Genomic DNA, 27,430 nt, shown 5'->3' with positions numbered 1-27,430 from the left:
GGAGATTTTAAAGTAACCTATTGCTTGCATGAGCAGAAAATGTTTGCATTCAGGTGGTCTCGAAGTCTAATACCAGTGTTGTAAGCACAATTTGGGAAAGTGTAATCTTTGATCTTGGTAGCATTAATCTGCTGTTAGAAAAATTAGCAACATGCAGAACTTGACTGCACTGAAGTAGCGATAACCTGACATTCAGCAGCATCTTTAGGAAAGGAGATTATGCACGACCAGGCTGATCACGTGGAACGTAGGAGGGCTAAATGGGCCGGTTAAGAGGGCACACGTGTTCACGTAATAGAGGGGATTAAAGGCGGACGTGGCAATGTTACAGGAGATACATCTTGGGGTAATCGGTCAGACTAGACTAAGGAAGGGATGGGTCGGGCAGGTATTTCATTCGGGGCTGGACTCTAAGACTAGAGGGGTCGCGATCCTGATTAATAAGCGAGTATCATTTGAGGCGGGAAGAATAGTTGCGGATGTGGGAGGTCGGTACATCATGGTTAGTGGGAAGCTGGAAGGGCTGCCGGTGGTGCTAGTGAATGTCTATGCGCCAAACTGAGATGATGTGGAGTTTATAAGAAGGATGTTGGGGAAGATCCCGGACCTGGACTCGCATAAGCTGGTCATGGGGGGAACTTCAACACAGCCATTGACCCAAGGCTAGACTGGTCGAGCTCAAGGACAGGCAGGGTGTCAGCAATGGCAAAGAAGCTAAAGGGGTTTATGGAGCAGATGGAGGGAGTGGACCCATGGAGGTTTGGGTGGCTGAGAGTGAAGGAGTTTTCTTTCTACTCACACGTACATAAAGTGTACTCCCAGATCGACTTTCATCTTGAACAGGGCCTTACTGACAGGGGTAGTGGACACTGAGTACTCAGCGATCACGGTCTCTGATCATGCCCTGCACTGGGTGGATTTACAGGTGAGCATGGAGGATGGCCAGCGCCCGCATTGGAGATTGGATGTCAGACTGCTAGCGGATGAGGAGGTGTGCAGGCAGGTGAGGAAATTCATCCAGAAATGCATCCAGAACTATCTGGAAGTTAATGACACGGGGGAAGTCTTGGCTGCAACGGTCTGGGAGGCACTGAGGGTGGTGGTCAGAGGGGAGCTGATTTCGATACGGGCCTAGAGGGAGAAGGCAGATAGAGCAGAGATGGATCGACTGATAGGGGAAATACTTCAGGGAGAAATACTTCAGGTCGACAGGAGATATGCGGAGACCCCAGAGGCAGGCCTTTTAAGGGAACGACGGAGGCTGCAGGCGGAGTTTGGCTTGCTACCTACAGGGAAGGCGGTGGAGCAGCTGAGGAAGGCGAGGGGGGTGATATGAGTATGGAGAGAAGGCCAGCAGAATGCTTGCGAGCAGCTCCAAAAGAGGAGGCAGCCAGGGAGATTGGGAAAGTGAAGGACAGAGACGGGAACTTGGTCTGAGATTCAGCAGGGGTTAACAAGCCTTTTGAAGGAGTTTTATGGTAAGCTATATGAGTCGAAACCCCCAGCTGGCCTGGAAGGAATGAGGCAATTTCTGGGAGGGCTGAAGTTCCCGAAGGTGGACAAAGGGTTGGTAGAAGGGCTGGGGGCCCCGATAAGAAGGGCTGAAGACCATGCAGTCGGGTAAAGCCCCGGGACCGGGCGGGTACCCAGTGGAGTTTTATAAAAAGTTCTCTGGGATGCTGATGAGGACATGTACTGAGGCAAGGGAGAGAGGGGGGCTTCCCCCGACGATGTCACAAGCCATGATCTCACTAATTTTGAAGCGGGACAAGGACCTGGAGCTATGTGTGTCCTACAGGCTGATCTCCTTACTAAATGTTGACGCCAAACTGTTGGCCAAATCGTGCCCTCGAGGATAGAAGACTGCGTTCTGGATGTGATTGGGGAGGACAAGAAGGGATTTGTTAAGGGCAGGCAGAATGCGGCCAACGTTAGAAGACTATTGAATGTGATTATGATGCCCCCAGAGGGTAGGGCGTAGAGGTAGCGGTCGCAATAGACGCAGAGAAGGCCTTTGATTGGGTGGAATGGACCCATCTGTGGGAGATGCTGAGGCGGTTTGGGTTTGGACGGGGCTTCATCGACTGGGTTAGACTGCTGTATCAGGTGTCTGTGGTGAGTGTACGGATGAGCAGGTTGACATTGAGCTATTTTAGGCTGTACTGGGGGACGAGACAGGGATGCCCCCTCTCCCCACTGCTGTTCGCGCTGGCCATAAAGCCACTGGCAATTGCACTGAGAGCCTCAAGGGGCTGGGAGGGGCTGGTTCGGGAGGAGGAACAGTCTCGCTGAACGGAGATGACCTGCTCCTATATATTTCTGACCACCTAGAGGGGAAGGGAGAGATTATGAGGATTCTGGGGGAATTTGGCCGGTTTTCAGGTTATAAATTGAACATGGGGAACAGTGAGATGTTTGTGATCCAGGCAAGGGGGCAGGAGAGGCGGATGGGGGAGTTGCTATTTAGAGTGGTGGGGGAAGCTTTCGGTATTTCGGCATCCAGGCGGCACAGGAATGGGAACAGCTATATAAGCTAAATTTGACCCGACTGATGGACCAAATGAAGAAAGACTTCCGAAGGTGGGACATGTTCCCGCTATCACTGGCTGGGAGGGTTCAGACAATGAAAATGACGGTCCTCCCGAGATTCCTGTTTGTTTTCAGTACCTCCCCATCTTTATTCCACAGGCCTTTTTAAAACTGGTAAACAAGGTGATCTCTGGCTTTGTATGGGCAGGCAAGACCCCGCAAGTAAAAGATGTGATGCTGGAGCGTAGCCAGGGGTGGGGGTGGTTTGGCGCTGCCGAACTTTAGCAATTACTATTGGGTGGCAAATATAGCCATGATTAGGAAGTGGGTGGGTGGGGGGAGGGATCTGTATGGGAGCAAGTAGAGGAGGCATCATGCAAGGGCACGAGTTTGGGGGCATTGATAACGGTACCTCTGCCATTCCCGCTGGCGTGGTACTCCATCAGCCCCATGGTGGTGGCGGCCCTGAGAGACTGGGGGCGATGGAGGAGACATGTGGGAGCAGAGGGAGCATCAGTTTGGACTCCAATCTGCAATAATCATCGGTTTGCCCCGGGGAGGCTGGATGGAGGGTTTCGGAGATGGTATAAAGCAAGGATCAAGAGGATGGGAGACCTGTTCATAGAGGGGAGCTTTCCCAGCTTGAGGGAGTTGAGGAGAAATTTGAATTGACAGGAGGGAATGATTTAGGTACCTGCAGACGCGGGACTTCCTACGCAGGCAGGTCTCGACCTTCCCACTCTTACCACCAAGGGGGATACAGGACAGGATAGTTTCCAGAGTATGGGTGTGAGAGGGGAAGGTTTCCGACATCTGTAAAAAACTCATAGGGTCAGAGGAAACTCAGATCGAGGAGCTGAAACATAAATGGTAAGAGGAGTTAGGAGGAGAGATAGAGGATGGTCTCTGGCGTTGAGTAGAGTCAACGTGTCCACATCATGCGCCAGGCTTAGACTGATACAATTCAAGGTAGTTCACCGGGCCCACATGACAGTAGCCCGGGTGAGCAGGTTCTTTGGGATAGAAGATAGCTGCACAAGGTGTGCGGGGTGGCTAGCGAACCATGTTCATATGTTCTGGGCGTGTCTGAAGCTTCGGGGATTCTGGCAGGGATTTGCGGCTGTCATGTCCAAGGTGTTAAAAACAAGGGTGGCATCGAGTTCAGAGGTGGTGATTTTCGGTGTGCTGGAAGATCCGGGAATCTAGCCGCAGATGGATACTATTAGCCTGGAGGGACTCAAAGCCCCCAAAGCCAGAGATCTTGCTCACTGATATGGCTAGCCCTCTCTGTTTGGAGAAAATCAAGTTCGCCCTGGGAGGGTCATTGTCGGGGTTCGTTCGGAGGTGGCAGCTGTTCATCAACTTCTTTAGAGAAAATTAATTTGTCAGCAGAGAAGTGGGTGGGAGTTTAGATTAGTGTGTAAGAAAGGTGGGATCTGTGAGGTAGGAAGACTGCCTTTGCACTATGTTTATATTTGTATGTACACTGTTTCTTCTGTTATTGTTAAAAAACCACAAATACCTCAATAAAATGTTTTTTTAAAAAAGGAAACGAGATTATGGAGGCACTTATGCAAACTTTATCTTTCATTTTTGGATGTTTAAATGTGTTGTCAAATCATGTTGTGCTGTGACAAAAAACACGCAGCCAATCTAGTGGCGTTCTCTCGAGGCATAAGGCCAGTGGGGAAAGAGTTTTGCTTTATTTTTGAGGATGCATTTGTGTTTTTTTTGTGTTCCAAATAACAAACCATTCTCAGCTGTTGTATTAATGTGTATTTTCTAGAGGGAGGCAACTATTTTCTGAACAAAAACAGCGAGCACAGCAGTGGAATGAAAATTTGAAAGTGAAAGAAATATTAACATTTCTGGTAAAACTCTCCAGAATCCCTGTACCTGAGAAAATGTTACACTGGACATATTAATGGACCTTTCTTCAGTTTATTCATACAGAGGGGCAGCACAGTGGTGAGCACTAGTGCCTCACAGCGCCAGAGACCCGGGTCCTTGTGCAGAGTTTATGCACTCTCTCTGTCTTTGTGTAGTTTCCTCATACAGTCTAAAGATGTGTGGGTTAGATGGGTTGGCCATGATAAATTGCCCCTTAGTGAACGTGCAGGTTAGGTTAGGAGGAAAGGGAAAGAGGGTCATGCAGCCTCGATGGGCCGAATGGCCTCCTTATGCACTTGTAGGGACTCTGTGATCCTCAGCTGTGTGTAGAGCAGTTCTCATTCGTCCAGTTACAAACTGATGGAAAAAGCATGAGGTTTGCCTGTTTCTTGTAATGATTCCCCACCACCCCCTCCCAATTGTATAAGTTAAGTCTGCTAGCTAAATTGTTGTGATATCACCTTGAAACGATTGTCTTTTTTTGGGGGGGCAACATGCCTGAAATAGATGGAGCTAATCCTTCAAATTTACATGTGCGAAGATAGAAATCGCCTTTTACAAAAAAATCGAAATTGATAGCGACGAAATGCTGCAAATCAATATGACTGATTTCTCTGCATCGCAGAGTGTGAAGGATATCTCGCTCCTCACTCCTACCCAGCAGCTTCTGCATGTATCGGGATATTGAGTGAGGACAAGTTCCATTGTCTTTTTGAACAGCCTCCCATAATAAAGAACAGGGAATCGTGTGAGACATTAGAGGGTTGGGCGTCACTGGAATAATTCCCCAGGGACAACACTGGCTAAAACGATGAAAATTACTATCGCGTGGGGAGAACGTGAGGCTGGTCCAATTCGAGGCTGTTTTTATTTTTAAATCGAATGCAACATTTCCCATGAAATGACGATAAATTCTTGTAGCACTGCCATTTTCAAAGACCGACAAGATTGCAGGCAAGCTGCAGGCAGCTGAAGGCTGGAGGTGACCGCCTCCATCAGCTCTCTGGCAAGGAGCCAGGCGGAAGCTCCGAGGAAGACCCGTTAAAGCAGCAAGAGGAAAACTGCTGGGGGAGCTTTGCAAGTGGAAAATTGGTACAGGAAGGCTTTTCGCCTTATTTATTTCCGCCCTCCTCCTCCTCCTGGCTTTTTCCAAGGGAACAAAACCATCTTCCTTATTTCTTCCCCCCCTTTTTTTAATTTGAATTTTAAGAATTCATTTAAGTGTACAAGGTCATGACTGGCTCTCTTGTCTGTAAATGAGCTTTTTGGTGACCTCTTCTGGTGCCCCATGAGCCTTCTTGGAAACTATCGCAAGAAGACCAATTATGATGGTTACGAATCTTTGCATTTGGTGGACAGCAGGACCGGAGATTTGGACAGCAAGGTGCGAGCAGGTGAAGCCGTCCAAGCGGTGAGCCCCGTCCCAGCCACAGCCTCTACAGCAGCGAGCGGCCCAACACCGCAGCCAGCCCGCTGCAGCAGCACCATGGACAGCTCAGGTAAACCATTGTCACTTGTGGCCATGTGCCCTTTTTAACGCATGCATATCCTTTAATACGGTATTTTAAACCCCTTGTACTTGCAAATACAGGTACAAATAATCTGCTTCTCTTGCAGTGAATGCAACCAGCATTTATACCCATATAATGTCGTCGTATGATATTGCACATTCGCTATAATCTTGCCTTGCATTTATTTTTTGTGCTTGGACGAACATGATAGTAATTTAGAAAGCATGCTGTGTTTAACATACCTTTCCACTCCTGCATTACTCGAGTAATGCAATACCTTGGTTAATAAAATAGTACGTAAGTGTGTGACTTATGTGCTCCAGAATTCATATTCCTGGTAGCGGTTTAATCGACAAATTCTTGCTGGAAAGATTGGAGGGAAGGAAAATGCATTGACACATTCTGTATATTTCGCAGCATGGCGTCCTTCTGCTACAGATTCTAATTGCCTTTAGGTTCATACTTTCCCGCGTGTTCCCTTTGTTTCTCACTGTACCATTTTGCCTTTGTGGAGTTGAATGTTTTAAATGCTCAATGAAATCTTGTAGACCTGAATTTGACTTTGTCAGCCCGTTGGGTCACAGTGCCATGGGGTTTGAACAGCAAAATCTACACATAGGTGGTCTGGTCCTGTTGATGTGCAATTTAAAAATGCATAACACTGCTGAGAAAAGCTTGTGGTGATATTGTCAACTGTGAATGCCTGGCATTTTGTCTCTTACTATAACGTCTCTAGCATTACTGTATAATTGGTCTGCTATTGGTGCACAAGAATAATTGAGAGATGCTATGTGTGCTTATTTTCATATTGAACAGTCTCAAATTGAATATGTAATTGATCTGGGGTGCAATGTATTTTATTTTCTCTATGATTTCCCATTTTTTGGCTTCTTAAATGTTCCAGTATGGTTTTGTTTGAACCCAAAGCAGTAATTGCTGCTTGATTTTATTCTTGTGCATCTGGAAAATCTCCTTTTGTATTCCATTTTGTTATATCTTTGAAAGTTTCTAATTCCTGAACTCCAACTATGCTATGTCACGTGTTTCACTACTCTGAGGTGGCCATCCCCCAATTTGTACTCAATTTTGCAGGGAGCGTGTGAGGCCTTGGACCTATCTGATACAATCTTGGTAGAAACTTTTAAAAATAAGCTGAAATAATTTTGTCATGAGACAAAACATTCAAACAAAAACATTTTACTGTCCTAAGAGTTAAATAAAGCAAGCACCACTACAACTCATACATTTTGTAGTCACTTTTATACTTTAAACCTGAAAAAACGCATCAGCACACTCCTTTATTCTTACAGGAACGTGAGAGTTCCTTCTCTTCTCTTCGAACCAAACTAAGGTTTGTCACAGCTCTTAAAATTTCATTTTGATTGCCCTCTGTGTTCCTGCTATTTTCAGACGTTTGAGATTTCTTGGGATCCTTTCATGAGCATCTGGCTTCTCTTCTCTCCAACTCTCCTTCAATATGTCATGATCGTGGGTACCCCAGCTCGAGCATAATTTTTGCTGCAGACTTGATTAGTGACTCCAAATCAGTAAAGACCCTTGGTTTCTAATCGTCCTCTGCTAGTCAGCTCTTGGCAGATCATCTTTCTGCTTGTCTCAAAATTGCTTCCAGACTGACTCCAACTCAAACAGGCTGTTTCTGTGAGAAACCACACAGATAAAACCCAAACAAATAAAACTTCCCAGTGTTCTGTTCACATGGCACACTTGGAATGCCCCAGGTAGAAATTTAAACAAATTATCCCCAGCTCCAAAACTGTCATTTTGTTCTGGGGAAAGCAAATTAATAATTTATACTTCTTATTGAGACAGCTGTTTGCAATCCATCTCCACCCCGCAACTCAAAAGGGACCACCCATTGTTTAGTGTTTCCCCACTTCCAGCACTGACATGAAATAAATATAGACCACCATTTGAATTGCTATCAGCTTCTCAAATTAGGTGTTTTTATTTCTCTTGCATTCAAAAATTGCAATCTCCAGCTTGTTCCTACAGCCTATGAATCATGAAATTACATATTAATAACAAGCCCTTAAGTGGTCAGTTATTTGCCACTTGAGGGCTGTTTTCCATCAGGCCTTCAGTTTGAGGCTGGCGAAAGGAGTTCACAGGAGGAGGAAGTCTGGCACGTGTTTCCCTGCTTGGGTTTTGGATGGAACTGGGCAAAGTACCACTCTGTGGCCCCTTTCCATATTTGCACCCTCCCTCTCGGGTTCTGTCCCCTGGGGTGCTCCCTTCTCCCTCCACTGGTCTCTCCATTAAGACGACCTCCCTTCTCTACCGTGAGAACTTCAAATTCACTCATCTGGTCCTCCAGAATTTGGAAACCAGGGACTGCTTGCAGCCCTAGTCCTGGCTGTTGTCGCCACTGGCACTGCTGGGGTTACAGAACTGCAAGCTCAAGCAACCGAATGAGCAGTGGAATTTCTATCTCTAGTCAATTAATACTCCATGGATGTTAAATGGCTGTGGGTCTGCTGTAATTGGTAGTGAGGTGGGAAACACGGCCGGCTACAAGGTTTTGTGAGATACAGTGAACTGCAATACCTTTATCAGCAAGGTTGTGCTACCACAGTTCAACCTTCAATCGTTTATAATGTGAGTTATCAAATTAAAAACAAAGGATTGCCACGGTACAAGTAGGAATCATGCTGCCCAAGGATAAAGAAAGAACTTGCATTAAAATAGCACTTTGCACAATCTCAAGATATCACAGAGTTTTTATAGCCTTTGACATACTTTGCAACTACACTTACTCTTGCATTGTAGGGAAATGGAATTCAAAGGCATTATATCTGAAGGCCATGCCTACTTGATTACGGCTGTCCAATTAAGGTGTTTCCCTTTTGCCCATCGGCTTTCTCTTGAATCATCTACTTCCTGTGGCTGAGACAATCCTCCCAGTAATGCCGTATGGCTTTAGACCTTCACGAGAAACTTTGATATGGTCTTTTTTTGCCAGACAATCCAAGCAAAATGTTACGGACAACATCAGGAACTCTATTACATTCATTAACCTGCCCAAAACATTTGACTCAGAAAATCGTGAGGATCTGCAGATTGTGCCCTGGAGATTTGGATGTCCAAGAAACTTCATCACAATCCTGCAACTATTTCATGATATGATTACAGTTGCGTTGAATAGGAGATCTGAAACCGTCCCCTTGAAAATTTGATGGCCGCATACTATTCACAATCTACCTGACGGTGGCTCGTCATGTCATCAAGGATCAAATGCCTTCTGGTGTGAGTATTAAAAAATACCTAGATGGAAAACTCTAACCTTGGTTGACTCTGTACAAAAACTAAACTAACCACCATAGACATATATGATTTAGTTTGTGGATGATTGCAGTGTTATTGCCCACTCTAAATCAGATTTGCAAGCCACTCTCATTCTCTTCAACCTGTCTTTGTAAGTTGCCAAAACTCTAATATCAACCACTACAGGTCAGTCAAAAATTAGATTTCCCATACATGTGAAAGGACAGACTCAGGAATATATAGAGCACTCTCCATATATTGGGCTGGTTTAGCTCACTCGGCTAAATCACTGGCTTTTAAAAAAGCAGACCAAGGCAGGCCAGCAGCACGGTTCGATTCCCATACCAGCCTCCCCGGACAGGCGCCGGAATGTGGTGACTAGGGGCTTTTCACAGTAACTTCATTGAAGCCTACTCGTGACAAAGCGATTTTCTTTTTCATATTGGCTACAACCTCTCTCAAATCTCAAAAGACCACCATTAATGAGGAGATCCAACACCAGATCGCTGTGCTAGCTCAGCCTTCTAAAGGCTATGGCAGTGAGTGTTTGACAGCAAAGATCCACTGTATGGAGCAGTTGTCCTCACCACACTCCTCCTGTATTTCAGGTACATTTTCAACTAAATAGTTCAAATGAGAACCATCCTACTGAAATGGTACTTCAGTGAATGAATCCAAATTCACGCACAAATTTGTGTTTCACCCTTCTTCAACCTGGTGACCTGTGATCAGTACTTTTGCAAAAGTAGAAGTTCATGTGCTGTTATCAGTCATGCCAATTACTAAATATACAAATAGTGAGCTGTTTCGAAGATGCAATTAGTCTGGGCCTTTCCTTTGTTGTAATCCCACATCAGTGAGGCACTAAGACTGAGACGACAATGAAGAAAAACACAGCAATAAAAAAAATGGTGAGAAATGGCCAAAGAAACAGTGAAAAAAGAAACTGCTAAAGCCCAACTTTGATTTTTCTGTAAGGTTGATCGGCATCCATTTGATACTGGAATGATTGTTTAATGGTCCTTTTTAAATACATTTTCTTTTGTTTAACAGACAATTTTATTGAGGTATTTGTGGCATTGTAAACAGTAACAATATACATTAGTGTGCAAATACCAATTACAAAAAACATGGTGCGAAGAAGTTGATGAATGGTTGCCACCTCCGGGCGAACGCCGATAGTGATCCTCGTAAGGCGAACTTGATTTTTTTCCAAGCCGAGAAAGCTTGCCATGTCCGACAGCCATACTTTGGTTTTTGGGGCTTTGAGTCCCTCCAGGCTAACAGTATTAATCGCCGGGCTACCAGGGAAGCTAAGGCCACAACGTCGGCCTCTATCGCCTCCTGGACTCCCGGGTCCTCCGACACCCCACAAATCGCCACCTCTGGACTCATCGCCACCCTTGTTTTCAGTACCCGGGATATGACGTCCGCAAATCCCTGCCAGTATCCCCTGAGTTTTGGACACGCCCAGAACATGTGGATATGGTTCGCTGGTCCTCCCCCACATCTAGCACACTTGTCCTCCAGCCCAAAGAATTTGCTCATTCGGGCCACCGTCATGTGGGCCCGGTGAACTACTTTGAACTGAATCAGGCCGAGCCTGGCACATGTTGCGGTTCCATTTACCCTCCTCAGAGTGTCTGCCGATACGCCTCCCTCCAACTCCCCACCAAGCTCCTCTTCCCACTTGAGTTTCAGTTTCTCGGTCCCTGTGTCCTCCGCTCCCATAAGCTCCTTATAAATATCTGAGACTCTCCCCTCTCCTACCTCACCCCTGGAAATTACCCTGTCCTGGATCCCCCTTGGTGGAAGGCGTGGAAAGGACGGGACCTGTCTACGTACGAAATCCCGCACCTGCAAGTACCGAAAGTCATTCCCCCTCGCCAGCCCGAACTTCTCCTCCAGCACCCTCCTGCTCGCGAAGCTCCCTTCCAGGAACAAGTCTCCATCCTTCCCACCCCCGCCCTCCGCCACGCTCCCAACCCGCCGTCCATCTTCCCCGGGACAAATCGGTGGTTGTCACATATTGGGGACCAGACCGACGCTCCCACTTCCCCTGCATGCCTCCTCCATTGGCCCCAAATCCGCAGACCCGCCACCACTACAGGGCTGGTGGAGTACCTGGCCGGCGGAAGTGGCAGAGGAGCCGTGACCAGGGCTGATAAGCTGGTGCCCCTGCACGAAGCAGCCTCCACCCGCTCCCAAACCGACCCCATACCCACCATCCATTTCCTTATCATGGCTATGTTAGCCGCCCAGTAGTAGTTGCTGAGGTTCGGCAACGCCAGTCCCCCCTCGCTACGGTTCTGTCCCAGCATCCCCCTCTTTACCCGCGGGGGCTTTCCCGCCCAAACAAATCCCAGGATGATTTTATTGATTCTTTTAAAGAAGGACTGCGGAATGAAACTAGGGAGACACTGAAAAATAAAGAGGAATCTCGGGAGGATCGGCATCTTCACCGTCTGTACTCTCCCCGCTAGTGACAGCGGGAGCACATCCCACCTCCGAAACTCGCTCCTCATTTTCTCTACCAGCCTAGACAAGTTCAACTTGTGCATCTTGCCCCTGTCACGTGCCACTTGTATCCCTAAATACCTAAAACTTTCCCCAACCAGCCTAAACTGTAGCTCCCTCAGCCTATTGTCCTGACCCCTCGCCTGCACCACAAACATCTCGCTTTTTGCCATGTTCAACTTGCAGCCTGAAAACCAGCCAAATTCCCCTAGGATTTCCATAATCCCGTCCATCCCTGCCGCTGGATCCGACACGTACAAAAGCAGGTCACCCGCGTAGAGCGAGACCTTGTGTTCTATCTCCCCCCCCCCCCCACCATTCCCTTCCATCCCCTTGCCGCTCTCAGAGCAATTGCCAGCGGTTCTATGGCCAAGGCAAACAGCAGTGGAGAGAGGGGGCATCCCTGCCTTGTCCCGCGGTATAGTCTAAAATACTCAGATGTCGTCCTATTCGTCCTTACACTAGCCTCCAGGGCCTGATATAGCAGTCTAGCCCAGTCCACAAAGCCTTCCCCAAACCCAAACTGTCCCAGCACCTCCCATAAATAGTCCCACTCCACCCGGTCAAAAGCCTTTTTGGCATCCATTGCCACCACTACCTCCACCTCTCTGCCCTCCGGGGGCATCATAATCACATTGAGTAGCCTTCTTAGGTTGGCTGCCAGCTGCCTGCCCTTTACATACCCCGTTTGGTCCTCCACAATCACGCAGTCTTCGATTCTGGACGCCAGGATCTTGGCCAGCAGTTTAGCATCCACATTAATCAGGGAGATTGGCCTATAGGACCCACAAGCTTCCGGATCTTTATCCCGTTTTAATATCAGCGAGATGGTGGTTTGTGACATTGTCGGGGGTAGCATCCCATTGTCACTCGCCTCGTTAAACACCCTAACCAGCACCGGCCCCACTATCCCCGAGAACTTTTTATAGAGCTCCACTGGATACCTGTCCGGCCCCGGGGCTTTACCCGACTGCATGGCCTTCAATCCCCCCATTACTTCTTCAGCTCTAATCGGGGCCCCAGCCCCTCTACCATCCCCCTGCCCACCTTTTGGGAAGGTCAGCCCATCTAAGAAGCGCCTCATCCCCTCCGGCCCCGTGGGGGGTTCCGAGGTATACAGCTTGCTGTAAAAGTCCCTGAATACCCTGTTCAATCCTGCCGGGTCTCCAACCCGGTTCCCTGCCCCATCCACTACCGTCCCTATTTCCCTGGCCGCCTCCCTCTTCCTAAGTTGCTGTGCAAGCAATCTGCTGGCTTTCTCCCCATACTCAAACACCCCTGGCCTTTCTGAGCTGCTCTACGGCCTTCCCAGTGGATAGCGCCCCCAGCTCCGCTTGCAGTCTCCGTCGTTCCCTAAGTATCTCTGCTCTCGGGGACTCTGCATATTCCCTATCCGTCCGTATCATCTCCTGCACCAGTCTGTCCATCTCCGCCCTATCTGTTCTGTCCCTACGGGCTCGGATTGAGATTAGTTCCCCTTTCACCACAGCCTTCAGCGCCTCCCAGAGCACTGCTGCTGAGAGTTCCCCGTATCGTTGACCTGCAGGTAGTCCTGCACGCATTTCCCCACTCTCACACACCCTCCCATCTGCCAACAATCCCACCTCTAACCTCCATTGTGGGCGCCGGTAACTTTCTTTGCAGACCTGCAGGTCGACCCAATGTGGAGCATGGTCCGAAATAGTGATCGCAGAGTATTCTGCATCCCTCACCCCCTCCACAAAGGCCCTACTCATAATAAAGAAGTCAATACGAGAATAAACCTTGTGAACATGTGATTAGAACGAGAGCTCCTTCCCCGTCGGCCGGCTGATTCTCCAGGGGTCGACCCCCCCCACCATTTGTTCCATGAACCCTCTCAGTTTCCTTGCCATTTCTGGGACCCTGCCCGCTCTGGAGCACGACCGGTCCAGGTCGGGATCAAGGACTGTATTAAAGACCCCACCCATAATCAACTTGTGCGAATCCAAGTCGGGGATTTTCCCCAGCAGTTTGGAGCGTAAACATTCACTAGGGCCACTCTCACCCCCTCAAGCTTGCCCCGGACCATGAGAAATCTACCACCCCCATCTGCAACTGTGCTGTCCGCCTCAAATTTAACCCGTTTGTTAATCATGATCGCAGCCCCTCTGGTCTTAGCGTCAAGCCCCGAATGGAAGACCTGGCTAACCCAGCCCTTCCGTAATCTAATCTGGTCTGCCACTTTCAAATGGGTCTCCTGCAGCAACATTACATCCGCCTTCAGAGCCCGTAAGTGCGCGAACACACGTGCCCTCTTGACCGGCCCGTTTAATCCTCTAACATTCCAGGTGATCAGCATGGTTGGAGGGCATCCTGCCCCCCCCCCCCCCCCCCCCCACGCCGATCAGCCATCCCCCTTCTTGGGCCCACCCTCTACCCATGTGCCGCGCCTCCCCTGGTCCGCCTCTTGGCAGCTCCCACCCCAACCTCTTCCCTGTTACCTGGTTCAGTTCCCTTCCTCGCCAGCAGATCATTCCCCCCCCCCCCCCCCCCCAGCAACAATCCCTTGTAACCTAACCCCTGCCATATACTGGCTGTATACCCACCCCCACCCCCACCTCGCTCCTGTTGACTAGCTTAAAGCAGCTAGCCTGGTGGCTCTCAACTCGGGCGCTACCATGTCTCCTACCTATTGCCCCCCCCCCCCCCCCCCCCCCCCCCCCCAACCCATCAACACCACCTCCCCAGAACAGCCCTGTTCGAGCAATCGCTCTGGGACTGAAACACAGAGAAAACAAACTAAAGAACAAAGTTCGCCCCCACAATAGTGCAATTCAAACTGTGTAATGAGGTGGGCGCTACCACCCACCCCCCTCCCAACATTCCCAGAAAAATAGCAAATGAACCCGAACAGCCCCCAGCATCCAATAACTTAAACTTTAACTATAACTTTGGCTTTAACTTTAAAATTTTCAAACAAACACCTCCTGCCTTTAAACATCTTCATAGGAGAGATGCATTTTCAATTAAATAGTTCAAATGGGAAAGTTGTAGATTTCATAGAATTATAGAATTTACAGTGCAGAAGGAGGCCATTCGGCCCATCGAGTCTGCACTGGCTCTTGGAAAGAGCACCCTACCCAAGGTCAACTCCTCTACCCTATCCCAATAACCCAGTAACCCCACCCAACACTAAGGGCAATTTTGGACACTAAGGGCAATTTATCACGGCCAATCCACCTAGCCTCATTTCAGTGAATGAATCCAAATTCTCTCACCCTTTATGTTTTCTTTGGCTTCCAATCACATTTAGAGCTTCTTCAGGCTGGTGACACCTGTGATCAGTACTATTGCAAGGCATAAGTTCATGTGCTATTTACTAAATCGGGCCAATTGCTTAATGTGCAAATAGTGAGTTATGAAAACATTTAAAACACTCAACTGAAATTGGGAATTTGCTGTTAGCGAGTCATCTACTATGTAAATGGTGTTTTCATAACCTTTTATTAGGTCTCCCTAGGCTAAATGCTCTTTGGTTTGAGAATAGAGTGAACAATATTCCTAGTTTCACTAAGAATCCATTGTTTAAAATACAGACCTGAACTTTTGTGCAGCTGAAGAGGGTCTCTTCCTTGTCTAAAATGGTACCAGAGGCCCACGTCTGGAAGTACCAGCCCCAAACCTGGCCTTTGCCATTTTTGCAGGTGGGGAGAATGGGGATAACTGTAACTTGCTTATCGAAGTTCACCAAGGGCAACTGCGCATGTAAAAGTGCAGCTGTCTTCAGTCAGACCCAATTTTCGTTAGTGCGATATCCTAAACATGATGTGTACTTTAGACCTATCAGGGAAGGTCTAAAGTTAGCTGAGTTCTTTGGGGAAGTAGGGAATAATTTTGGACACCTTTGGGAGAGGTAAAATGCTCTTTGAGGTTGAAAATGGATAAACTGATTGGAGTTGTCAAGGCAGCTAAATTTGTTGCCTGTTAAATATTTGAAAAGAAAACTCTTGTACTTTAACAAAATAAATCAGTGTTTGTTATTTAACTCTGTCTGTTGACATAGTCTGAGGGTTATCATTATAAGATTAGTGCCACATGATGGATTTTCACAACAACACCATTATCATTGTGAGGTGCCTGTCAGTTAACAGTTTGATGGCTCCAAAAGATTTTAAAGTCTTTGAAATGGGACAATGAATACAAATACTTGTTATCAGGAATTAAGTGATTTGGAGAACTTAAATGAGTGAGTGTTTTTCTTTTATGAGTGTTATCAGGAATTAAGTGATTTGGAGAACTTAAATGAGTGAGTGTTTTTCTTTTATGAGTGTAAGTGATTTGGAGAATTTAAATGAGTGAGTGTGTATCTTTAACTTAATTAATTCTTCAATGGACACTAGAATAAGGTTGATAATTGTTGGATACTGAGTCAGATGGTATGGAGGGTGTAAGGGCAAAGGGTAGTACGTGGGGAGACATGGGTTTGCATGTGTTGGCACTGAGTTGGTTTAGGGTCTGTAAAGTGGGGTAGGTGAAAGGACACGAGGTGTCATGGGTTGCCACGTGTAGGACATGGGCTGTCCATAGGGATGTGAAGCTGTTTTTCTCGGGTTTTTTTTGTAGTTGGGACACAGTGTTGCATCACCGAGCTAGGCCTTTCGCTCAACTGCCTCTGCACCTGACAGTCCCTGTTCTATTTCCAAATCCATTCGGGGGGAATGGCAGGTTCATTACAGCCTTCTCCAGAAATGAAAATCTGACCACTCAAGGCCGTTTTTCAGGAGTTTGTATCGGGAAATGAGAATTGACTCTGAGCTCCTCACCTGGGAGTGAAAATTCAGGCCTTGGTGATGTCTGGTTGACTCTATTGTTTTATTCTTTACTTTCTCTCAAACTGGAAATGTTGTGGTGTTACTGAGTTGTGAACAGTTTAAGTATTTTGGGTCTGAACTGTAAACTGTGAAAAGTGTACAGATGAACACCTGCACAAAAATGTACGCTAATTGAAAGTCCCCGGTAACTTGCATTGTATCAGTTACACCAAGGCTGCACCTTAAACCATTGGATACTCTCAAATTGTGAATTACCTTCAATGCACCAACTGCATTTACAATTTACAAGATTTTTGTGGAATGCAGAGCTGTTTCTCCAGTATCCATAGCCGCAGATAAGCCACTTCTCTCAGTTAGTGAATGCTTTCATTGCTCTGTTTGAGTGGCTCATCTGCCACAATGGATATCTCTCTTCAGTCTACATGTCTCACTGAGCTCCTCTAATTTCTTGCCTCTGACCCAGTGACACCATCTCTGCTGCAGAGAACCTAAGCCAGCTGTTAGACTCCCTGGGGTATAGTGAGCTGCACAGGTATGGGTGTCAGGGGCAATGGAGGGTGTGTATTCATGGGGCTCAGCTTGGCTGTTGGGTGCCTTACTAGAAAGGGGTATCTCAGCAGTTGATGACTGGTGGGGAGGCCTTGGGTGTCGGATTGTAGGGAAAGATTTGTGACTGAGGGGAGAGGGTGTGGTGGCTGAAGGTAGAAGGGGCTAATAATAGATGGAGAAAGGTGGCTTGGAGTGTTTTGGGGACTAGGGACAGACTGAGACAGTGGGGAGTGAGAGCTCCTGGTCAGGCAGCGCATGGACAGAATATCATGTGATCAGATCTCCAGGGGTGCCTTTAATCAGAGTTGGAAATCTATCACCTCGTTCCCACCTGTATGAGCCAGTAATAAACTCCTTCCTGGCCTCTGATGTGAGGAACTATAGTACCTGAACGGGGTAGTCCCAGGCTGGAGTCTGCGGGACATAATCCTCACTCATTTTGTTTGGGACCTGCCAGACACTCTGGCCCTACAGAAAACACCTTTCCTTTTGCAGCCTGTCAACGAGGATTTGGATATCCTTCTCTCCATGGAAAAGGTCCAGGGTAACAATGTGCTGAGAAACCCAAAGAATTGAAATTCCATCCTGGTGGTAGGGCTCCAGAGTTGGGCATGATCCCACGCGAGGCTGGAACAATTTTTTTTTCCTATTCTTTCATGGAATGTGGGCGTTGCTGGCTGGACCTGTCCCTAATTGCCATTGAGGGGGCATTTAAGAGTCAACCACATTGCAAGTAAGGACAGCAAATTTCCTTCCTAAAGAAAATTTGTGAACCAGATGGGTTTTTGTGACAATAGACAATGGTTTCATGATCATCATTTTAATTCTAAATTTTCATTCAATTCAAATTTCACCATCTGCCGAGCTGGGATTTGAACCTGGGGAATGTTGCAGGATGTACAGTCAGTGCAGGACATTGGCACATCTGGTTTATTGTACATAGATAAAATTTCATAACCTGACACCTGGTTATGACAATTAAAGGACACCTGGTACAAGTTCCTTTGGTGACACTAATTAACAATTATACTTTATTTACGGTCCAGAATTATGAACTGCAATATTTCCATCTAGTATTGTGAGCTGCGGTACTTTGGGTCCAGAATTGTGAGCTGCAGTGCTTTGGGTCCAGAGTTGTGAGCTGCGGTACTTTGGGTCCAGAGTTGTGAGCTGCGGTACTTTGGGTCCAGAGTTGTGAGCTGCGGTACTTTGGGTCCAGAGTTGTGAGCTGCGGTACTTTGGGTCCAGAATTGTGAGCTGCAGTACTTTGGGTCCAGAGTTGTGAGCTGCAGTACTTTCGGTCCAGAGTTGTGAGCTGCGGTACTTTGGGTCCAGAATTGTGAGCTGTGGTATTTTGGGTCCAGAATTGTGAGCTGCGGTACTTTGGGTCCAGAATTGTGAGCTGTGGTACTTTGGGTCCAGAATTGTGAGCTGCGGTACTTTGGGTCCAGAATTGTGAGCTGTGGTACTTTGGGTCCAGAATTGTGAGCTGCGGTACTTTGGGTCCAGAATTGTGAGCTGTGGTACTTTGGGTCCAGAATTGTGAGCTGCGGTACTTTGGGTCCAGAATTGTGAGCTGCGGTACTTTGGGTCCAGAATTGTGAGCTGTGGTACTTTGGGTCCAGAATTGTGAGCTGTGGTACTTTGGATCCAGAATTGTGAGCTGCGGTACTTTGGGTCCAGAATTGTGAGCTGTGGTACTTTGGGTCCAGAATTGTGAGCTGCGGTACTTTGGGTCCAGAGTTGTGAGCTGTGGTACTTTGGGTCCAGAATTGTGAGCTGCGGTACTTTGGGTCCAGAATTGTGAGCTGTGGTACTTTGGGTCTAGAATTGTGAGCTGTGGTACTTTGGGTCTAGAATTGTGAGCTGTGGTACTTTGGGTCTAGAATTGTGAGCTGTGGTACTTGGGTCTAGAATTGTGAGCTGTGGTACTTTGGGTCCGAGTTGTGAGCTGCGGTATTTTGAGTCCAGAATTGTGAGTTGCGGTACTTTGGGTCCAGAATTGTGAGCTGTGGTACTTTGGGTCCAGAATTGTGAGCTGCGGTACTTTGGGTCTAGAATTATGAGATGACATATTTCGAGCCACGAATAGAGAAAAAATAATTTGGCCTGCCGAAGCATGATTGAGGAAAAGGTATTGATTGCCAGATGAGATTCGGTGATGCCTATACTGTAAAATGTCAGAACTCCTGTTAAAATTGAATTTGTTTGGTTTTATCTATTGAACACCTCACGCACCTGAAAAACTGTCAGGCTGATGCATTTTGATGTTTTGGAGAGTGGACTGTTATGTAGTGGATTATGGCTTGAGATCAATACTTGTGAGAAGCAATTCAGTGCTGTTAGTAACAAGTTATATAACCATCTCCACATTGTTCACCAGATAGATTAAAGCCAAGCTCGTGTGGGTGGGTGGGTGAAGAAAGAGAATTTGTGTGGGTGTTAACCCTTGTGTATACAAGCAGAGCCTCCTTTGCTGGCAGCAAACCATTGAATGTTAGCAATGAGCCAGTGAGACTTGTGATTTCAGTAAAAGCAAAGTATTGTGGATGATTGAAATCTGAAATGAAAGCAGAAAATGTTGGAAATCGTCAGCAGATCTGGCAGAGAGAGAAGCCAAGTTAATGTTTTGAGTTGACTGTAACTTCAGAACTCAATTTGTTGCTTTCACTGAAATACCTAAAATGAAATAAAGTCTGACTCAATTTTATTTAAAAAAAAAATAGGGAATGGTGTCCTGCAAGGTTTGCACTGGCTACAGAAATGCAATGTGGTGACTACCCATTAGTTTGACGATAGCTTTTATTTATTGCATCTTGGAAGGTAGCACGGTAGCATTGTGGATAGCATAATTGCTTCACAGCTCTAGGGTCTCCGGTTCAATTCCGGCTTGGGTCACTGTCTGTGCGGAGTCTGCACATCCTCCCCGTGTGTGCGTGGGTTTCCTCCGGGTGCTCCGGATTCCTCCCACAGTCCAAAGATGTGCAGGTTAGGTGGATTGGCCATGATAAATTGCCCTTAGTGTCCAAAATTGCCCTTAGTGTTAGGTGGCGTTACTGGGTTATGGGGATAGGGTGGAGGTGTTGACCTTGCGTAGGGTGCTCTTTCCAAGAGCCAGTGCTGACTCGATGGGCCGAATGGCCTCCTGCACTAAATTCTATGTAAATTCTATAATCCAGATTTTGCAACAATGTTTTAAGGCTGAGCCATTAAGTGTTCTGCTTCACGTCTCGGGCTATTGTCATCAAACTAAAAGGGAAACTAAAGGACTTGCTCTTTTCTTGGCCTCAGGTATCCCAAAGAACTTTACTACTGTAAGTACTTTTTAAGTGTAATTACTGTTGTATTGTAGGCAAGTGTGGCAGCCAGATTGTATACAGAAAGATCCCAAACACTGAAATTGGATACATGACCAGATAATTCATTTTAGTGATGTTGGTTAAAGGATAAATATTGGCCAGGATACTGACCAAGCTCCCTTGCTCTTCTTTGAATAGATGTAATAGTCTGCTTCATCTACCTGAGAGGCCAGATGTGATGTTGACATAACATCGCACCTGAAAGATGGAACCTCTGACAGTGCAGCACTCCTTCAGCACTGAACTTCGGACCGATTTGTGTCGGTGAACATCATTATGAATGACCATTTATCTTGAACATTATTTGCCTAAATGATTCCTGAGATCAGTGGGATGAGAAGAGTAGAATGGGCCTAGTGATTGCGGAGTTCAGAAGAGCGGTGACCTTATTGAAATGTAGAAGATTGTTAGTATATCCGGTGCTGAGTGGCTCTTTCCCTGGCTGGAGAGTCAAGAACCCAGTAGTCATTGCCTTGAGCTAAGGGGTCGGCTATTCAGGATTGAGATGGTTGACTATTCAGGATTGAGCTGAGAAATTTATTTACTGAAGAAGGTTGTGAATCTTTAGAACTCTTATTTCAGAGAACGATGGATGCTCAGTCATTGAGTATATTCAAGACAAGAGATTGATAGATTTTTGAACACGAAGGGAATACAGCGATATTGGATATGGCAGGAAAGTAGACTTGTTAGATGATCAGCCATGATTAACTTGTACGGCAATGCCAGCTCAATGGTCAGGTTGGCCCACTCCTGTTCTATTTCTTGTGTTTATGCTATTGGTTTAGTAATTCAATCTCTAATACAGGCACGAGGGTGAATTAGAGAATTTGATGGGCAATGTCTGCTCGTGTATAGCATCTGAAATCCAATATTGGTGTTCATTAGAAATTCTTCCCCCAACCCCCAGCACCATCCACATCTTCAATCCTATTTAATCAATATCACTCGGGTTATTTGTCCAAATGAATTTTCTTTTCTATTTCCTTTTCGGCTGCAAATAAAGTATTCGATATCCCTGTTGTCTTTCTCATCTATTGGTTTCAACAGTGCAAAAACTAGTTTCCTTCCACAACAACACATTTATTCCCAGAATCTCAAAGCTTCCCTCAGTTTGCTCCTGTAACTATTATCTGCAGGCTCTTCAAATTGAAAACAATTTAAGCTTTACATCACCCAGCTACTACATCCAGGTTTGACTTGTCCCTTTTCAGTGCACTTTGACTTGCCCCTTTTCAGTGCACTTCAGTGACTGCACCTTGAGCCTTCATTTGACTTACTTTCTTCAATTTAAAATGAACCAAACTACCTTGTTCTCTTTCCCTTGCTGTCATTTACTTGAATAGGATCAGAGGGTGATTATCCTGTCATTGTAATGAGATGTGGAACTCTGAGCAGGGTAATCTGATTGATGCATTGAATAGTCAACCATTTTGGAAGCCAAACTGCCTCATAGCAACAACTCTTTATAGATTGAGGAGTTTGGTAGATTGATAAGTTTAACTTCAAAATGTTCCAGCTGTTGATCAATCATTTAAATTTGGTATGGAAAATCTAATTTGGAGTATCAGGATATAATTTTCTCCCTCTTCTAATTTGTGGTAAAGTAGCCATGAGTACAATGTAATTGTAACTGCTGAAGCTGAATGATTACATTGTAAACATGAAATTTGATGCACGCATTTCTGAATAGGATATTAGGTGAAATCTGATTCCAAAGTATTCTGTTTACAATATGCTCAATGGAGTTTCATACTTCATTTAATCACAGGTTAATGACTGAGATATTTCTAAGTGTTCTCCAGGGTCAATTAAAAAAAAATACAATCGCTATTAACATATATTTGTTTTTTACCCGTATTTCGTTTGGCTGAGCATAAAGAATCATTCCCATAAACAAGCCCTTTCTCTGCGCAAACCTGCGTGTGAAATTGAACACAGCTTAGTTCAGGGATTGAACTCCACAGCTTGGAGAGGCCCTTCGGCCCATCGTGTCTGCACCGGTCAAAAACTGACTTCCGGTGATGGGCAGTCGCACATCAGGTGACTCTCCTCCTACGAATCTGAAAATAGGCTCTTTTACCTGAAATAGCCTGCTAATACTGGAAAAAAATATCCCACGCTCCTTAACCAACAACAGCACGCCTGAAGATGCCGAGCAGCAACAACACCAGAGCCCGCAAAGAGACAAGAAATGGGAAAAGCAAGTGGCTGAGCCAGTGGACGCACAAAGCAACAAAGCTGGGGCCACGGCAGAACAAGAAGAATGGGCCGGCCCACCGTATGCGGAGGACCTGCCCCCCCCCCCACCCACCCACCCCCCACCACCACCAGAGGGCAGATGGTAGATGTCCTTCTTTAGGGAATTGTGAGAACATGTAGAGGAGACATGTACAGGCTGCGGTCAGGGTGGTGGTTGTGGAGGCTCTGGCGACCATGCAGGGGGTGCTGGACAAGGCAGTTGGAGGCCCAGGAGAGCGCTGTAAAGGAACTAGAGAAGGCCTCAACAGACCAGAGTGACCGGATCGCCGCACTGAAAAAGCAAATACCAATGTTGGTTGCGACGCAGCGGAGTCTGAGGGGAACGATAGACAATCGGGAGAACTGGTTATGGTGTCAAAAACTACGGGTAGTGGGCCTGGCAGAAGGGATCGAAAGCAGGGACCCCATGGACTATGTGACCCAAATGCTGGGCAATCTGGTGGGAAGAGATAGCTTCCCCAACCCGCCAGAAATAGACAGAGCACATTGGTCGCTCTGCTCAAGACTCGAGGCTGGAGTGTAGCCGAGGGTGAGAATTGTCAAAATACACCAATATCAGGACCATGAAAGAATCCTGCGCTGGGCAAGACGGGTGAGAAACTGCAACTGGGAATGTCACCGGATCAGGATCCACCAAGACACTGGGGCTCACCTGGCCAAGTGCCGGGCTGTGTTCAACAGGGCGAAGGCTATACAAGAGCAGAGTAAAATTTGGGATAGGGAGCACTTCTTCACGGCCCATGCGGCCGTGGACAAATTTGTCCTGGAGAATGCGCTGGAGAAACAGCAGCAGGGACAGCGGTGAAAAGAGCGCCTGTAGAGACTTTTAAAATTTATTTAACCAACTTGAAGGACACCTTGCATGGGACTGCACTGCCTCATTTTGAGGGCGGCAGTTGCAGCATAGGAAGGAAAGGGCAAGGGCCACAAGAGCACAGGTAATGCGGCGGAGAATAGCAGGAAGGAAGAACAAATAGCGGGTGACAGCTAGATATGTAGTCGACCCCGGGAGGGAGGGCCACCACACTAGCGGGAAAGCTAGCACCAGGAAGCATGAGCAAGAGAGGGGCCACAGTGCATCTCCCGCAAGGGAGAGAGAGCACTCAATGGCGGGAGTATGCATCTGTAATATGGGGACAACTAGGGGAAGAAAAGAGGGGAAAGGATATGGGGGACAACTAGGGGAAGAAAGGAGGGGAAGGGATATGGGGGACAGCAACAGGAAGGGAGGTGTGAGAATGAGGCGGGGGGACAAGGATAGCAAGGGCATTAGGCTGGCTACAGCAGACCACATATGGCAACTTGGACTCAAAAGGCACTGCAAGCAACAACTCTGGAGGGCCCCTGAAGGAAGGGAAACCCTGGACTGCAGGGGCTCATCCACTAGCGCGTGTACACGGTTGGGGCCATGTTGTGTGGCCCCTGGACTAAGGTAAACCCCGGAGTGCAGGAGTGCAACCAAGTAAGCATGATTGATTCCGCAGTAGGGAAGGGACAAATACCCCGCATCAGAATAGGCACCTGGAACATCAGGGGACTTATCGGCCCAGTGAAAAGTCTGAAAGCTGACATGGTCTTTCTCCAAGAGATACACGTGAGGGAGAAGGACCGACTGCGGGTAAGGAAGGGCTGGGTTGGACAAACCTATCATTCCTGCTAAAGGATGAGGGCCACGGAGTAGCATACTGTTAAATAAGGGGATGATATTTACCGTGGTGAGGATAGTTACGGACCCAGGGGGACGGTACGTCATGGTCAACGGTGTCCTAGACGGGGCACCAGTTGCCCTGATGAATGTGTACGTGCCCAACTGGAATGACACGGAATTTATTAAAAAAGGCCATGGCAGAAATCCCCAACATAGACACACTGACTTATCATGGGGGGTGGGGAGGACTTTAACTATTACAGGACCTACGGACAGACACGTCGAACCCCCAAAAAGGGGAAGACTCCTAACATGGTGAAAAGAACTCTGCATATTCATCGAGCAGATGAGGGCAGTGGACCCATGGCAGTTCACTCTCCCAGGTACACAGTGTATACACATGGATCAACTTTATTGTCGTGGGGAAATCAGTGCTTCCAGGGATAGTAAGAGCGGAATACTCCGTGATTGTAATCTCAACCACGCTCTATTATGTTCTGTGTGATGACCGTTAAACACAGAACATCTAGTTCTTTAACTAGAAAGATGATTTATTAGCAAGCATGTGGAAATATAACTGACAAACTATAATACAGATGATGGTTACTAAATTAATTCAGTGAATTCTTCTGGAGCTACTCTAAGTGCAACTATCCTCTTGTTCGTCTTACTACCAACTGGCGGGTGTCTCAAGTCACGTGATTAATCTCTCTCACCATGAGCTGATTGGAGGTCGCATTGCTAACTATATACAGAACTGTGCATAGGCATATCACTACATGCTCCGCGTTGCGTGAATGTGAGATTGGAGAAGGGCTGTGCCCAGCGACCCACACACCCCCATGGAGGTTGAACACGGCCCCCCTGGCTGATGAGGCAAAATACCACAGGCCATAGATGAGTATATTACTAATAACCAGAATGGGGAGGTCTCACCCTCCACGTTGTGGAGGCGCTGAAGACTGTGATCAGGAGTGAAATTATTGGCTACAAAGCACGTGAAGGTGGGGAAGAGAGGGTGGCTAGGCAACAACTAGTCAACTCCATATTGGAGGTCGACGGGCGATTACTCCGAGACTCTGACCATAGAGCTCCTGGCGGAGAGGAAAATGCTACACATGGACTTTAACCTGTTCCCCATGAGGAAAGCAGTGTACCAACTCTGTCGGGCACGGGGGGCTGGGGGGAGGAGGGCGAGGAGTCTTTGGGGTATCAGAACAGTCAGATCTCTTCATGGGGGCGGATGGCCAATGCCTTTGCCTTTGCCTCCCTAATTGCCCCCGGAGAATCCTGCTCGGCTGGTGATCGGCAGCACCACCCAAAGTTGCAGACTTGCTGTCCAACCTATTGGAATTTCTCCAGATGAAGAAAATTATGGCTTCCACAAAACATGCGAGCCATCACCCAGTAGTTCCAAGACTTCTTTGGAGCCAACAGCCAATAAACCAGATGGAGGGAGGGGGAAGCGAAAGTATAACAATGAACACAAACAAAGAGGGCAGGGCAGAATAAAAAGCAATGGAGCCCAATCATACCCAACACAGAATACAATGCACAGCATCACACCACCCCAACTGGAACAGGATAAAAGAACCGAATGAGGGAAGAGGGCACGCCAGACGACTAGAAAGATAGCGAGATCAGGAAGAAAAGGGGGAGAGGGAAGCAGGGGGCCCAACTAGAACGAAAAATCCACTAGAAAGAAGCTGTAACCGTTGTAAATAATGAAAGACGACCGATGTTAGTTTTTCAATGTTATTTTCACGCTTATCTTTGCTCTGTCCCTTCATAAAGACATTAAATACAAACATAAATAAAAACAACCGCCTATGTATTCCAAACCCATTTTCCATCACTTTATTAACAAAATGCAAGCAGTAGCAAAAAAAAATACGGCAGATTACAGTAGTTTCTAGAAGGTAGTTACAGTTCTTCATTCGAGAAATAACAATACAATCCTTCACAACTGGTTAGTGGGGTGATGTGAAAAGTATGGGGTCGCCAATCCCTCTTGAAATGGTCTCTGAAAAGCTGATGAGAGGCACTTTGTATCATATTTGGCCTTTGACAGGAACTGAGGAAACTTAATTTGTTTCATTTAAAAGCCAGATCAAGTTGTTAATCATATATATGATATGGAAGCTGTCTGCAGTCACGTGTCCTCATTCCTTAAGTGTCAATAAACTCTAATTAACTTTGTGTTAAAGTATCTTTATCACCTTGCTGCAAACGTCATTAGACTTGATTGGGAAGAGCTTCTGGTGTGATTAATCCAAATGCTTTCTCTTGTAACAAAACCGACATGGCATCCCCTGTTCTTCTATCTCTGGGAATAGTGTGCTGACATTATGAAATGTGAAGCTGTCAACGTGGGTAAGAAACCCTACCTTCAAATTGAGCAAGACTATACATCTCTGACAAATTGATCCATCTCGAGGGCGATGCATTTAAACTTTTCAGAATCTTAATTATTTTGGATGATTAATAGTACAAAATTAAGATTGAAATGATAGTTCCCTTTTGATTGCTTGATTCACCTTATTATGGGGAAATTGGACATATTTTTGGAAGAAAACCTATTTTGAGGCAACATTTCATGTGAATTTTTAGAAATAGATTTAAGGCTATTAGGCTAAACAGAAACATTGTTTTTTTAAAAATATGTCTATTGAGGTTTTCAACTTTTAACAAAATATTCACCTCAAACAAAGGCTACAAAATAGCTACAGGTATCATTGTACAGCACAAAACAATAGTCATTACATAATTGGGAACAAATAAAATCAGACTAATCAAGGACAAAATCCCCAACGTGTTCCTTCCACAGATAAATGACCAACGTGTTCCTTCCCAATGCTCATGGGGAATTGATTAACTCTTTCAGTGCAATTTAAACTCTTCTCCGGATCCAGGACAGAACAGGCAGCCATCCTACGCCATGGAGATAGCAAAATTACAAAAACAAAGAGGACCAGGCACAACCAAAAATTATACTCGGCCTAGAGTCTCCCATACAAGCAGTAATCAGAGAGCAAAAGTCCCAACATCCACAATCCATCTCTTGGCCCCAGATCATAGGACCAAACAGAT

The 27,430-nt window shown here is 46.6% G+C and overlaps 1 protein-coding gene across 6 annotated transcripts in view; it reads left to right on the top strand.

The window, feature by feature from the left end:
* The window catches only part of dnajc6 (DnaJ (Hsp40) homolog, subfamily C, member 6), a 210,302-nt gene that overhangs the window by 40,799 nt on the left and 142,073 nt on the right, over positions 1-27,430 (top strand). The window contains exon 2 of one of the 6 annotated variants that reach the window (XM_038794473.1): positions 5,779-5,918. The exons of 2 other annotated variants lie outside the window; for them this stretch is intronic. In XM_038794473.1, the coding sequence (XP_038650401.1) occupies positions 5,906-5,918 (13 nt within the window). In that variant the 5' untranslated portion in view covers positions 5,779-5,905. Of the gene's footprint in view, positions 1-5,158; positions 5,919-27,430 lie in introns of those variants that run through there. 3 more of the 6 variants (XM_038794470.1, XM_038794468.1, XM_038794467.1) reach the window with 3 other exon arrangements.

This window comes from Scyliorhinus canicula, chromosome 4 (genome assembly GCF_902713615.1).
Source record: "Scyliorhinus canicula chromosome 4, sScyCan1.1, whole genome shotgun sequence".
Lineage (NCBI taxonomy): Eukaryota > Metazoa > Chordata > Chondrichthyes > Carcharhiniformes > Scyliorhinidae > Scyliorhinus > Scyliorhinus canicula.
This window is presented reverse-complemented; position numbering and strand designations above follow the sequence as displayed.